Raw genomic sequence first — 14,685 nt, 5'->3', positions numbered from 1 at the left:
TATCAAACGAGTGATTTTGGTTTTATGTTCCCGTCAAATCTTACATATTTTCATGTCAAACGGTAGCGCTTGGCAGACATCAAGATCAGAATCCCTGCAGGAAGACGTAAAGAAGGTGTCACATTTTACAATTAAACAACTCACCTTACCGCCAAAAAACAGCCGGTATCGAACAACAACTAACTCCTTCAAACCGCCAAAACCTGAAACCAATGCTGGGAGGAGACACGTCCTCACAGTATGTCTCATCCGTGGAATACAACACACGATTAGACAGTAGTGAACTTGTATTTGTCCTTTATGTCTGCAGTATGCTTATGTATCTAAGTGTGATTGCTCTGTTTCCCTGTCTGTCACATCCTCTACCAGGCTCCATAGGTCTCTGGAAAAATGTAGAAATTGGCCAAATATGACAGAAAACACGCCAGAGGAGTTGGATGGCCGAGCTAGGAGTACAGTTTGTGACCTAAGGCCGGCCAACACGGCCAACACTTCTAGGCCAATTAACGCCTACTAGGCTTTTATTCCTAACTTGGCCCTAATATCATTCGGCCAGACGGGAGTCTGGTAGAGACTAGATACAGCACAAGACAGAACATGTGAGTAGATGAAGGAACTTGTATTTACCCTTTATTTGTGCAGTATGGTTATGTATCTAAGTGTGTTTGTTCTGTACTTCCCCTGTCTGTCATGTGACACTGCGATGATGTACTTCATGTGTAGAAAAAATAGCTAACAGAAATGTCAGGCTAAATGTGGATCCAAATTGATTCAAAGTCAAAGAAGGTGTGATGGAGTCAGTAATCCACGGATGATCACGGATCTGGGAACACTTACTGAACAAGGCACACACCTGCGTCCTCAGCATGGGAGTTACTACAGGTTAAACCAGGTGTTTTTCATTCGCGTCATTCCATTCAGATCATTCGGAAACGTCAGTAATTCCTGATCCTTTCCCGCCACCTTACCGGGACGCACAAGCGTCAATGCTGCGTCATGTTTCTCTGCTGAAGCTCGATGTATTGCTTCTCTTCATATTAGAGATCATTAGAGTAAACACGAACAAAAGGCTAAGTCTAAGAGATGCTTCTTTTGATGTTTGTAAACCCTATACATATAGGCAGATTTTTCAATGTCAAGATCAGAAACACAAAATAGAAGTTACAAAATTGGTAGACTGGAATCCAGCCATATTATCTTCATCTGCACCCCGACCAACAATGCGCCAAGTTGACAAGCAGTTTTAACAATCTGTATGGCTGAATCTTAAGACACAGAGTTTTGACGACAGAAAAAAAACTCACAACAAAGCATGGATGGTTTTATATTCCTGTTGCTGTTTTCTTTCTCTCAGTGACCGTTTTCTCGTCAGTGGAAGCCCTACCAACGGCGAGCCTTCCTCCTGACCATAGACCTGACACTGCACCAACCACCACTGTCTCCTCTAGGACTTCGTATTCAACAAACCCCGGTAAGACACCTTTTAGACATGCCCAACAAACAGCGATGAAATACCTATGAAGTCCCAGTCATGAGGTCCCAGGTCAGGAATGTAGCCCCGGACGGGCTCCTAAGACACACATTTGCCCCGGTTGACTGGAGAACAAAAAAACAACAGGAGCTAATTAACTCATTTTCATCAACATCGTCTTGTTTCCTTTGACTTGACTACTAAAATTGTCTTCCTCTCTTTTTCATATTAATTCATTGGTTAGATAAAAACTGTTCTCCAGCGAGATCTCTTTAGTGTCACTGATAAAAGATAGTGGATTCTACCTGAAACGTCTGACCGTTTCCAAAATCATGTCCAGTTGCTTGAGTAACTGCTATTTGGCATAATTCAGCGGATGCCTGAGCGAAAATCTTGAAATCACCAAATGAATATCAATCACGGCCTTAGTGGCTACTTACAAGACTGTATGCCGGGTTGTCTGGGAAATTATCATTCATCTCAGAATTTCTGTACACTTGACATTGAACCAGATTATCTTTGTCACTGAAATATTGATGAACCCGATTCTTAGGTCGCTGTAAGGAAATACAGATTCATATATCTTCTTACATTTTCGACAGCCCTCGGGCAAATTAGAATATATTGTGATTTATTTTTTTATCTAAAAACTTTGTCACATTTTCACATGTTGGCTGGTTTTTAACCCGGCCGCTGGTTATATGACACTGAACGACCAAATTGACTGTCAAAAGTAACTTACTTCCCACGACCTACATTACACTGAACCACCTAACCCAAAAGATAAACCAGTATGTGAGCTGCCGAGGTGCCTTCATAAGTCTTGGTTTAACACCAATAAAGTGTACTTACCTAACTTGCAGCTTGGTCCTTTGATAGACAGTATTACGGCAGAATGACCATCTGGACCGCTCAGTTTCAAATCTACCATGAGCCCTTTGGTCGTGCTTGAGGCATTTACAGGATTAGGATTTCAGCTATTTCTGTCTCGCATGAAGCAAACGCTACCCTGACATTTTACTAAACAGGTATACGTGTGTAAAGAGCCATTATGGACTGCATTGATCGGAAATTGTGGCGTTCGGGGGGGGGGGGTACCCCCGGATCCACAGGAAGTTTCTCGTCACCTAATCGTTAGATCACCAAAAAGGCTCCTAACGCGACATCGTGACAGACTTGTACCGGCCGCAATGGTGCGCTCCTTCAATTAAAACCTCTCCCGTCAACTCTAAAGCTAAGCAGAAGTCAGTCGTTTTTATCAGTTGATAGCGGAGGCGGTCAGTTCTGTCCGACAAGCGCTGTTTTTGACGGAGGTGTTCGAAATAGAACATGATCGAACAGGGGGCGGGGCTTCAGGTTCGGTCCATTACGTGGGAGCGCCGAGGACTTAATTCATCGACTTCAGCACTGTCAGAAGGCCACGTGACCGAAAGTTACCTTCACCCCAGTAAAAGCCCATTTCAGATCCTAACAGCCTCTCAGTTAAGTACCAACCGTAAGTGACAAGTTAAGTACAAATCTTTTCCTTGACATTAAAATGGATGTTCTCACCCTCCCGAATAACCTGTACTTAGTGTGTATAGTTTATAAAGAGAATGATAGAAGAAAACATTGAAAAGAATATTTTAATCTTAATGATTTACCCATTCTTTACTTCTTCTTTGGATGTTTTATTATAAAATGTGTTCAAAAACAACATCGCATGTATGTATGTATAATGCTATTCAGAATGGAAATCGTGCCATAACAATGTGAAACACGTTATGCCACTATATTTTGTATTGTGTAATGATGTTAGATTGGTACAATAGTGTGGATAGGTTGTAGTTGTTAGTAATACGTATTATTTGCCATACATTGTGCCCGATGCAATCGCTGTGCCATAAACTTGACTTGACTATAATGATACAATAATAAGCATAATGCGTGGGTTTTAGTTTAATCAGATCCACAATTAGATTAAAATGCTTTAAATGCTCTGTGCTTTTACCCAAGTTGTAAGCAATCGCACCTGTTGAACAGGCGATATATTCTAAGAATTCTAGAGAACACACGAAGCAAGATACTAAGATTTTTCTTGGAGAAAATCCTCTGAATGCGTGCATGTTGTCGGATATTCAAGCTATGGGCCTGAACGTCATCTCAATGCGTTTCAGGGAACTTCTTTGTACTCCAAGAATATTTTACAGAATCTGTTCTGGATTATTTCAACAGGACAGTTATCATTCAGATAATCCTTGCCCCAAATTTCAGATAATCCTTGCCCCCAATTTCACAACCGTACAACATGATATACTTTAAATGCTCTTTTCTTTTACTCAAGTTCTAAGTAATGGCATCTGTGTTGAACAGGCGTTATATTCTAAGAATTCTAGAGAACACCCTTCTTTGGGGGTAGGTGACCAACATCGACGAGCCGATGAATACACACAGAGAAGGGTACAAAGTTTGAATACGTTCATGTTATCTGACATTTAAGCTATGGGCCTGAACTTCATCTCAGTGCGTTTCAGGGAGTAGTTATTGCCCTTCCACCCCCTCCAGTTCACACCGTCGGCGTAGCTGCTATGGGCACCCAGGTGGTACTGGCCGTTCAGGTTGGAGTAGTGACATTCGTTGTACCACCATGCGCCTTTGTAGGACTGGGCACAGTTTGTTGGTGCATACGCGTCGTTGTCCCTGTCCTTGGTGCTGAACGGGTGCTCGTTGTGGTAAGCCAGGGAATCCCCTACAATAAAGAAGTCAACTGTTTTAAGCATATGCATGAAGTTACATCATTTCATTTCAGTTCAGCCAGACCATCCTCGTAGTACAAGGTGCCACGAATAATGCCGATCCAGACATAAAAATGATGTAGTACTATGCAAACAGAGCATCTGCCTTCTCAAGGCCATGCAAACAAAATGTTTACAAAGGGCAAAGAACACACATATAAAAATAAAAATACATGTACATTTTCAAAAACCTACAAAACAATACAGTTCTATAAAGAATGTCTTCAGCACAAACCCATCTATGACTTGTAGGTAATCACATTCTTTACCAAATCGTTACGTGCTTTGCGTACCGCCCTGTTCAATGTGAATAAGGGTGCGTTGTCCGACTGTTGTGTGTAAAAGTACGTCTGTGTGTTAAAGTACTTTGTGAGACCACTCGACTCACCTGCGTTCCCGCTGTAGGTTCCGATGTGAAGCTTGTAGTTCTGTGACTCGGGTGAGATGGCAAACGTGCTGTAGGCCGCGTACCTGTGTCACGGGGTAATAGGTTAATGTAGGTTTGATATAGTAGTACATATTCAATAGCACTTATCATAGTAGGGGTCAGTGAAAATATCATTCATCTCAACAAGGGCCAGTCAAGTTATCAGGGCACTCCAGTCATCACTGAACAGAGACGTTGGGCGTTATAAACTTTCCTGGCACGTTTGACCAATTACTGACGTCACGTATCCGCAAGGTCACGAGTTAATAAGATCACGTGTCTGTAACTCTCACGAGTTCACGTTCTGAAGTGATCGGTCATCAGTATTACTCCTGAAGAAGGCGACAGTGTGGTTTGTCGTGTAAATGAAAAAGATGTTTGATCTTTCGTGACGTACCTGGTGTTCCCCTCGGCGTCCCACATGTCCACCCGCAGCTGGTAGGTTTTCTGCACGGTCAGTCGGTACAGCTTGTCCAGCCCTAACCAGAACTCTCCGTTCAGGTTGGACGGGAAGCCGGCCTGGTACTCCCGCCAGCCCCGGTAGAAGTCCACGCTGCCGTCCTGGCGCTTCTGGAACACCTGAAAAACGAAGTGGATAAGAGTTATATTTATTCAGCTACTAGTATTTTATCACTTCCGTTTTCTTTCACCAAGGAGAAGTGAAAATGATTCCGATCCTGTTCAGCTCACTGAGCTAATCTTCCACCTGTTGTGACAGAGAAGACAGACGCTATATACAGTATTTACAGGCGACAGTGGTCGTTGAAAATTTGATCCGTGTATACTTTTTTGTTAGAACGCTTTAGCATTGCTACTATTTACAGGTTCCCTGTACCTGGGAACTTTGGCTCTTTTCGACAAGAACAATGAACGATAGACCAAGGCTCAACGTCCTGTCCTCAGGACTGCAACCCTTTCTGGTAGCGTACATGTTAAGTGAGCAACACTCATGGCTTTTAGTTCCAGGAGCAGGGCCGCTAACCACTGGACTACGCACGCTGGATAGCTCTCTCGGTGACCGATCACTGATTTTCATAGAGGACCCACTTAATGTAGAAAAAAACGGCTACTGCAAAGTTACGGTATTGCAAATGTATCCACAAATGACGTACCGTCCAGCCGCCGCCGTCTATGTCGTTGTCACAGTAGACCATGACGCCCCCTATCCCGTCCCGCGGGTACACCGTGTACACGCCGCTGGGCGTGGTCTCGTCGTTGTCAAGGATGTCCTGACAGTCACGTGGGTGGGGGACTTCCGGGTCCTCCCCGCCAGCTACAACAGAGATAACGAGATATCGCAACCGGTAGTTCCGCTGCAGTGCCTTAGAAGGCCGCTAGTGGGGCCCCATTACCGAACTTTGTTGCACAAACCCCTACCCACCTACCAAATATAATCAGAATGTATCCATGGCTTTTCGGGTTATGCTGTTCACACACACACACATAGACACACAAACACACCCAAAACATTCCTTCTTGGGGAATGTAACATGTGCTATGTAATATGACCTAAAATGGCATCGGTGGCGAATTGAAAGAGTGTTTGGCCCAAACCCCCGCGGTTCTGGGTTCGAATCCCTGATATACTCCGATGTTGTGCCCTCGGAAAAGGCACTTAACAAATTTCTTCACTTCCCTCAGGAAGGTGGTATCCTTATACCTTCACTCAATGTCTATCAAAGGACGACACAATATCCGAGCATGTCAGAGGATTCGAACCCAGGCCTTCTGGGTCTGGGGCCAATGGAGAAGGTCACCTGCATGTTGTTTTGAGAGTTTTCAGTGCTCGTTGATAGTCTCATCACGCAGTTGTTCGTCTCATAAGCTGTGGTTTCATGCGGAACACTTTTGTTTTGCCCACAATAAGCCATCCTTTAGACAAGAGAGTCCTTACATTGTTCTAATATCTTATTCCAGTTTCTCTGTCATCTACGACTCAATGACTTCAGTCAATTCTTTGGGGTCTTTTCTGATCTCATCTAACAAGCCACACGGAATCAGCCATTTTAACCCCCCCCCCAAATCTATAACTTTATCTTATTCCAGTTTCTCCGCTATCTAACGACTTTGTCCAATTGTTTTCAGTCTTTTTCTGACCCCCCTAATCGATCACTTTTTCTGTGCCGAAAACGTGTGTCGATATAGTAACACAAGGAAACAGCGAAGCCGAAAACATGAAACACAAATATTTGTCTACCAGGTTATGACAGCATGTAGTTAAGTCCCCAGCATCTTCGTTTCTGTGCCATACAACTATGTGCCATCGCTACAGCAGAGGGCTAGTCTACTGGCAGTGGTGTGTGATCAGCTACCATATATACTCTTTCCCAAATGCTGAGTGCTAAGCAGAGAAAACAGCAGAGAAAGCAGCATGTTACAATGTAAAACGTCTTTGGTATGACTCGGCTGGGGATCGAACTCACGACCTACTGAATGCAAGGCAAACACTCTACCAACTCTACCAGGTGTCAAAGTTAAAGTCCTTCCTGCAAATGGTGCATCGGGCGGCGCCAATCCCCGCTTCTGTAGCCCTTAGACATTGCGCCGGTAGCATATTAACAGTAAAAAGACTCACATGCACGGCAGCTGTTGACCGCGATGGTGAGTTGATCGAGTTTGTCTTTAAGCTGATCCCACTCGTCCTGGGACGGTCTGTCGGCGCCGCAGTTCACGACGATGTTCTGCCCCGGATACGGGAAGAGGTGCCCGCGGGTCTCGGCGGCTGGCTGGCCCGGCATGTCGCTGTCGTTGTCGGTGATGTCACTTCTGGCGGTGGGTACACCACACGCGGTGCGCGCGAACACCAGCGCGAAAGCCAGCAGATACGCCAACATGCGTCGGTTATACATGATGACTCTGGTGAGCTGTTACGACAGGTGCTGACCAGAGAACAACTTCTTGTATACTCTAAAGTAGAGAGATTTGAAGAAACACTGATTGCAGCTGCAGAGTGCCCAGACCACTGCAGCGGCAGAACACAGTAGACTACTACTACAAACACCAAGAAAGCCTTTTATATCACAACTGAGCTCTGTACTTTTCACAGGTATCACTTCCTCGTGAGGCGCATTGACGCATGCAAAGTTTCAAGTTTCAGGAAATGTTTACGCATCGAAATGTTCTCATATGAGAGAACAATGTAAACAATGGAACCAGAATTATCCCGGTTGACGTTTCCTCGTTCCTTATGTTGATCGATGGCACTGTGAGTCAACGTTCAGTATATCAATAGGTAATGTTATTATTTTCACCCGCGGTCTTTCTTCGGGCCCAAACAAACAACGTATCTGGTTTCTCCTTTTCTTCTCAGTCAATGTGCTAAGGTTCCGCTGTAGTACCATTGATAAAGGCAAATGGGGGGCCATAAGCGAACTTGACCTTCGTTGACCCGACCGCTAACCACCTACAGAATATCACAAAGATCGCCATACTGCTTCCTCCACTCCGTAAGCTTCAGTATCTTTTAAACTGTTGTATAAACATTAAGTATTAAGGTAAGATACGCATTGCAAAAAAAACACAATGTCAGGGTACTGTGGTGGTCTATGCTTGCGAGGATTGATTTTATCAGTACGACATTTAGGCAATGAGGCCCGGGTGGGGTACCATATTCTTGTTTTTTTTTCTATTTATAGTAGTAAAGGTATTTATAAGTTAACAATACTTCATTAATAACTACCATTTCATGGCATATAGCAAAATATCACATTGACATTGTGAGTGAAGTTTGATGCCTCTGTTTATTGAGAGTTTTTAACATATAGCCGACTGAGACAAGCTTTGATGAGGAAATGTCAAAAGTAAAAAAAATCACTTTGTCACATGCTCGTTTTTGCTTATCTCGAGTTGATCAGAAATTATTTGTTTTAATACCATATTTACTCGTATATAACTGTAGTAATTTAATATCAGGAATGTTCACGGTTATATCTTTATACAGTCTCACCCACACTCTATGAATATCTTAGTAATTGTAATTATTAAATTGAGATATCAATATTTAATAATCATTGAATTTTTAATCAATGGCCTCTAAACACATCTTAGTGCACTTGCAACCCACTCAACCTAATCAATACCTTTTTTCTCTATTTCACATATATTTACAGGCGTCGAATGGCTTCTAAATAGACAATCACCTGTAGTAGTTTTCAACAGCAACTGGCGTTTTGATGGCCACTAACTGATTAATGCAATTTGAAATGTCTGTCTTTAAAATGCTCCTAAGAAATATTTCCCTTTGGCCTCCCTGTCCACATTACCATGCTAATAGTATCCATACTTGCAGCAGTTAATATCTAAACGTAGCCCAATCTATTATGGAACACTCATTTTGTTGTATTTGATCGTGCTATTTGACTGTCATATAATTTTCAAACAGGCTATGCCAAACAAACGATATATGTTTGCTAATTGATATAGCATAGTTTAGCTTAGTTTAATATTCATATGTCCATTATTTACCTTCCAGTTGCCGTTATGTCAATATCTATAATATCTAAACAAGGTAACACACTTTAGTCACTTTGTTCAAATACAGCTTTTGTGACAGGCGTGTATTGTGAGAAAATATCGCAAGTTCTTTTAAAACACAAGTTGTGTTGACATATTCATCCCTAACGTTTAGTGATGCACATGTTTACTTTTGGTGGGACGTAAAAGAATCCCATGATACCATCTGTAGAAGGTGCAGCGGCGCCCTCTGGCAACTTTAAGGTGAAGTGTTTCAGGAGGGAAGAAAAGAGTAGAAAGAGCTCCATCTTTGCCAGCTGCTCACCGAGGCAGACACGGCGGCCTGTACGTAGAATGGGATAATGAGAGAAAATCAAGGAACTAAATATACAAATCGTATTGGATGACATCAGTTTCTATCTCTAGAGTTTAAGGTGAAAACAAAACATACTTCTAGTGGTTTTCTTGCACTTTAGATTGAAATAAAAACTCACCGGTAGAAAAGGGCATGAAGGATTCCGGCCTGGTAACCACCTTGCCGTCAGAGTCCAGGAACCTACGGGGGTCAAACTTCTCTGGGTCCGGCCAAAATTCAGGGTCCATGTGGGCTGACCACAGGTTAGGAAGAACCTTTGAAGCGAATAAAGAGCAAACACAATTTGTTATAATTGCATTCCGTCTGATGTATGAATTACATCTGAGCCGTATTTAATGTTAAGAGTATGGAAACATCATTTTGCGATTAAAGCCTATTATAAAAATATGCTTTGTTTATGATTACTAAATTGAAACATGAACAATCCTCCAATCTACCTCCCTTATCAACAACCCACGAACGAACCCCACAGTTCCGTGTGCGCATGTGCAAGTGATGCATTGTGGTGTAGGTAGTGTACCTGTAGGTCTAAGTTGGGCGAGCCACAACGAAGATAGCAACGACTTATAGTTTTCTCACCTGCGTTCCTGCGGGAATTCAACGAAGATAGCGAAGACTTATAGATCTCTCACCTGCGTTCCCGCTGGGATATCATAGCCTCGGAAAGTCGTGTCCTCGTTCGGAGCGTGCGGGGTAACGGGAACGATGGCCCTGATGCGCTGGATCTCCATGATAGTAGCCTCGGTATACGGGAGCTGGGACCTGTGGGCCGGGGTGGGCACGTCATGGCCTGTTCCCAGGACACTGTCCAGCTCAGCTTGTACCTGTTTTCTCAGAACAAAGAGTCTGCCAATTTTGTACCTCAAACATGGTAGAAGATGAAGTGCACTTCACAGTTGATTGCGATATGTATGTCAATGATAGAAATACTCTATTTAGTTATATAGAAAGTAGATTCCCTCATTTTAGACACATGAGTAGCACTGACAAGTTTATATTTCTCATGCGTTTTGACAAACCGACCATAGCGAAACCCATACAGTCCTACATTTTCACTATTACCAAGAAGCGAGGAGAAGCCGAACTTTTGTGTTAGACTAGATTTGTGATACTTTTATATGTATATATCTTGACTTGTTGTGACCTGTACTTAGCTCGGTTGGGCAAAACTGTACAATAAAGGTCTTCATTCATTCATATGAATCAACAAAGCTTATTGCAGTTATTGCAGTGTCTGCATGATAAATGTGAAAGTTTGTAAGGCATCGATCAAGAGTTACAAGCTTGCATATGTAATTGCGATTTAGGTTAACTTTACAACTTTGAAACCCCTTGACTAGAGTAAGATATGATTGTTCACCTTTCCGAGTGCGCATGGGCAACGACAGGAATTTTGTGGGGTAAACCGTATTATGTCAAAAGTGAAGGCCCCTGACTTGCAAACTGTTCAGGTCTCGACCATTGTCTCGATTTCAATAAGAATGGCCAGACGTGCTTTGTTTAGCTTCGTCTCAGGAGCCTTCAGCTTTTGATTATTATCTATGATTCTTGGTGCTGTGCTAGGAATGGGAAACGTGCGTATGCCACTTTTTTTGCAACACTTTTTGCGATGGTTTTAAACAATGGCCAAGGTTATTGAAATCGAGTCGACTGTAATCCCATATAAGGCAGCTGAATTTTGCATAAACATCTACGGGACACCTGGCTGAGGAATCCTGAAATTGGACCTAGACCACAATTTATTTCTGGCACATGCGCAGTAGGCCTGTAAGGTACTGTAAATGCATTAAAGTTCGCGGGGATGTAGTACTACTTTCAGAGTCTGAAACCGGCTTACAATGTGCCCTTGACAGGCTTCATTCCTTCTGCGAAAAATGGAAACTGCAGGTGAACCTAAAGAAAACTAAAGCCGTGATCTTTAACAAATCAGGGAGGCTCCTCAAGAACATAAATTTCTTATTTGGCGTAGATAACATCGAAATCGCAAACTCCTACCCCTACCTAGGCCTGACGTTGTCCTCGTCAGGTACTTATTCCTTAGCTAAAAAGAATCTGTCTCTAAAGGCACGTAAAGCTGTATTCGGCCTCAAACCTCTCACTCTTTCAACGATGTCCCCCAAGACTCTACTTAAGCTATTCAATACGTGTATTAAGCCCATAATGTTATATGGTAGTGAGATTTGGGGTATAGACTGTGGAAAAGATAACTGCCCAGTGGAAAATATCCAAACCCGCTTTTGTAAAAATATTCTTGGCGTGCACAGGAATTCCTGTAACTCCGCATGTAGAGCAGAACTCGGAGTCTATCCAACAGGCATAGATATAGCAATCCGCATAGTTAAGTACTGGCTACGCCTTAAACAGTTAGATTACTCTACACACCCTTTACAAATAGACGCACTACTCTGTCAACAAAATGTACCTTTAAACAATCATAAGAAAACTTGGCTCCAACATGTAAAACAAATACTTGATGATAATGGTTATTCCTATCTATGGAACTATGCTCACTCTAGAATAGACAACAAACATATTTGTACATTGTTAAGGAAAAGACTGTCAGACGTGTAGGTCCAAACCTTTTTCCAGCAATTGTCTAAAGATAACGGCAAACTAAGATTTTACAAACATATCAAAACCGAATATGCCATGGAAACCTATCTATACCAGAACGACGCTGACAAGAGATCCAATGTATGTAAGATAAGAATCAGTGCTCACTCACTAGAGATAGAAAAGGGTCGTTATAAAAAAGTGCCAGTTCAAGATAGATTGTGTAAATACTGTGCGACGGATGCAGTGGAAGATGAAATACATTTTATATGTAACTGCCCCCATTATGAGGACGAAAGAAACAACCTTTATGACACAATCAAAACATTATTTCCAACTTTTCACCAGTTAGTAGACCTCAAAAAAACTATATTTCTGTTAAAATCACAGAACCCACTAATCATTAAAGAAGTGGGACTTTTCATCAGCCACTGCCTCCAAAGAAGAAGTCAAACCACCCAGTAAAGAAGTAGAAGCATGTACATAGATAGCTGACGTGTGTGTATTTAGAATAGACACTTGTTACTTTTCACTGTCTGTATCATTGCAATTAGCCTACGGGCATGGATTTGCAAATAGATATATTTAATTTCGCGGTAGCGGGAAACAGGACTTTTCGCGGTGGATTAAAGTTCGCGGTAACACCATAGACTGCAGTCTAATACAATAATAGAAAAATATTCGCGGTGGTTTTAAGTTCGCGGTGAAGTGGTCACCGCGAAAACCGCGAACATTAATCCACCGCGAACATTTCTGCATTTACAGTACCTTCTGCTGCTCCTCTGGACACAGAACCATGTACAGAAGACCCCATCGCAAGGTGTTGGCTGTGGTGTCGACTCCAGCAGCAAACAAGCCTTGAATTATCCACACAATATTCTCCTCTGTAAAGCAGTTGGTCTTCTCTTGGGTCTGTAGTTCGGTGAGGAGAAGGTCGATGAAGTCTCATGGATTCTCGTTGTCCAGGGTCTCGCGATGCTTCGTAATTTCTTGTCGAAGAAATGCGTGCACCTCGTCAATACATTCGACAAGAATCCTGTTGGATGAATTTACTGTGAAGAAAACGAAATTCGATATGATATCGTGCAGAAAACAACGTCATTGCTGTGTACGCCGCCATTTTGGTATCTCGGTGTTGTTGGTGTTCCGGAAATACAAGATACAAAGATTATCTACCAAATATTATCGCAATCCACCTTTATATTATTCGTTTTTCTGCCAATATTGATAAACGCTCCATTATTGATACATCTGTACCTTCAATCAGATCCAAGATTAAGTCCTGAAACTTAAAATCATTCATGAACAAAACGCCATTACATAATAACCTACCTCCCGGCATGAATCGCAAAAATGAAAACACGGTCATCAGCTGACTCGATCCGAATTTGGCGACTTGCTTGTTTATGATTTTGGTCAGTTCCACAAACTTGACATCATCGTAGTCGTAGCGTTTCCCGAACACCATGGAGCAGACGATGTTGGCGACTGACACAGTCAGGCTGTCGGCGATGTCACGTGACTGCGCGTCCCCTTGCTCGGACAACTATCAAAGTGAACATAGCATATGTGAGATTGTTCTTTCACTCATACCAGGCATGTCATTTACGACTATGAAATTATAGTATTTGTTATCTATTATCCAAATGGATATTCAAATGGAGGTCATCATTTGTATAATTGATATGCTGCGGCATATCTCTCTTTATTAGTTGCTTAGTTGTAGTTGCTTTATAAATGTGACATGTCTAAAAGTTTTCTATTGGTCTTGTTTACAAAATGCCTGCTAATAAATTGCTGCAAATATGTGTCCTCACAGAAACAGCAAACAAGCAGCTGTCATTCTCAACAGGCCACATTTATGCGAATCTATGGGACATTCTAGCATTCCTGAGGACCCATTCCTGAACAACGTACCTAGAAATCTTGAATGTAGACTGCACACATGCTATAACATTGGGCTCGCCCCTAAGGCATGGCCAAAAATACCTTCAGACAGAGCTGACGAGCCTCGTATCTGATGTTCTCTTCGATCCATACTGCCTTCTCCCATTCTCATTCCTAGGTTTCTCAGCGCACTGTAGACAAACTTGCGTTTTTCTTTGTAGGCTTGGTTGAACTTTGAAAGCGCGATGTCTGTGAGGTAAATATACACATGCCATGAATTGAACTGAGTCAACGTTCAAGTATATCAATAGGTAAAGTTGTTATTCTCACATGCGCTCTTTCTTCTGGCCCAAACAAACAACGTATCTGGTTTCTCCTTTTCTTCTCAGTCAATCATGTGTTAAGTTCCGCTGTAGTACCTTTGATAAAAGCAAATGGGGGGCCATAATCGAACTTGACCTTCGTCAATATATCACAAGGATCCATCCGCATACCTTTTCGAGTCAGTATGCCCCCCCCCCCCCCGCACACACGCAAACACAAACATGTACACAGACGCACACAGAAGATAAACAACTCCGAAAACATAACCTTCTTGGCAAACGTCACAAATACGGTCAATTGAAAACAAAACAAGGACACGGCAGGTATCACCTGCCAGCTTCATTAATATGCATAGTGAATGAAAACTAGGGATTATGAAAATGCTTAATGTTTGTGTGATAGACTACAAGGTAATCTCCAA

General features: G+C 42.4%; 3 protein-coding genes across 3 annotated transcripts; all 3 read right to left on the bottom strand.

The window, feature by feature from the left end:
* Positions 1 to 3,394: 3,394 nt before the first annotated feature.
* On the bottom strand, positions 3,395 to 7,664 carry LOC118406154 (microfibril-associated glycoprotein 4-like). Its single transcript, XM_035806037.1, has 5 exons — positions 7,248 to 7,664; positions 5,785 to 5,945; positions 5,070 to 5,251; positions 4,634 to 4,716; positions 3,395 to 4,199 (listed from the first exon to the last, which is right to left on the bottom strand). The coding sequence occupies exons 1-5, from the start codon at positions 7,519 to 7,521 to the stop codon at positions 3,946 to 3,948; spliced, it is 954 nt and encodes a 317-aa protein (XP_035661930.1). The 5' UTR covers positions 7,522 to 7,664; the 3' UTR covers positions 3,395 to 3,945.
* Positions 7,665 to 8,393: 729 nt separating this feature from the next.
* On the bottom strand, positions 8,394 to 14,407 carry LOC118406163 (cytochrome P450 2U1-like). Its single transcript, XM_035806051.1, has 6 exons — positions 14,043 to 14,407; positions 13,386 to 13,599; positions 12,822 to 13,105; positions 10,133 to 10,324; positions 9,619 to 9,754; positions 8,394 to 9,467 (listed from the first exon to the last, which is right to left on the bottom strand). Exons 3-6 carry the CDS (start codon positions 12,849 to 12,851, stop codon positions 9,289 to 9,291), a joined length of 537 nt encoding a protein of 178 aa, XP_035661944.1. The 5' UTR covers positions 12,852 to 13,105; positions 13,386 to 13,599; positions 14,043 to 14,407; the 3' UTR covers positions 8,394 to 9,288.
* LOC118405467 (cytochrome P450 2B11-like) lies at positions 12,999 to 13,912 on the bottom strand. The gene is made up of 3 exons (XM_035804970.1): positions 13,871 to 13,912; positions 13,386 to 13,599; positions 12,999 to 13,105 (listed from the first exon to the last, which is right to left on the bottom strand). The coding sequence occupies exons 1-3, from the start codon at positions 13,910 to 13,912 to the stop codon at positions 12,999 to 13,001; spliced, it is 363 nt and encodes a 120-aa protein (XP_035660863.1).
* Positions 14,408 to 14,685: the final 278 nt, after the last annotated feature.

The sequence above is a fragment of the Branchiostoma floridae genome, chromosome 18 (assembly GCF_000003815.2).
Source record: "Branchiostoma floridae strain S238N-H82 chromosome 18, Bfl_VNyyK, whole genome shotgun sequence".
Taxonomy (NCBI): domain Eukaryota; kingdom Metazoa; phylum Chordata; class Leptocardii; order Amphioxiformes; family Branchiostomatidae; genus Branchiostoma; species Branchiostoma floridae.
This window is presented reverse-complemented; position numbering and strand designations above follow the sequence as displayed.

Excerpts from the sequence above, each read along its gene's own strand:
- LOC118406154 (XM_035806037.1), bottom strand. The coding sequence starts at position 7,521 with ATGTATAACCGACGCATGTTGGCGTATCTGCTGGCTTTCGCGCTGGTG. Across the intron at positions 4,717-5,069 it reads GACGCCGAGGGGAACACCAG|GTACGCGGCCTACAGCACGT; the intron begins GTACGTCACGAA and ends CCCGTGACACAG. Across the intron at positions 4,200-4,633 it reads AACCTACAGCGGGAACGCAG|GGGATTCCCTGGCTTACCAC; the intron begins GTGAGTCGAGTG and ends TCTTTATTGTAG.
- LOC118406163 (XM_035806051.1), bottom strand. The coding sequence starts at position 12,851 with ATGGTTCTGTGTCCAGAGGAGCAGCAGAAG. Across the intron at positions 10,325-12,821 it reads GTCCAGAGGAGCAGCAGAAG|GTACAAGCTGAGCTGGACAG; the intron begins GTACTGTAAATG and ends CTGAGAAAACAG. Across the intron at positions 9,468-9,618 it reads CTTCATGCCCTTTTCTACCG|GCCGCCGTGTCTGCCTCGGT; the intron begins GTGAGTTTTTAT and ends TTCTACGTACAG.
- LOC118405467 (XM_035804970.1), bottom strand. The coding sequence starts at position 13,912 with ATGTGGCCTGTTGAGAATGACAGCTGCTTGTTTGCTGTTTCT. Across the intron at positions 13,600-13,870 it reads GCTGCTTGTTTGCTGTTTCT|TTGTCCGAGCAAGGGGACGC; the intron begins GTGAGGACACAT and ends TCACTTTGATAG. Across the intron at positions 13,106-13,385 it reads TTTGCGATTCATGCCGGGAG|TAAATTCATCCAACAGGATT; the intron begins GTAGGTTATTAT and ends TTTTCTTCACAG.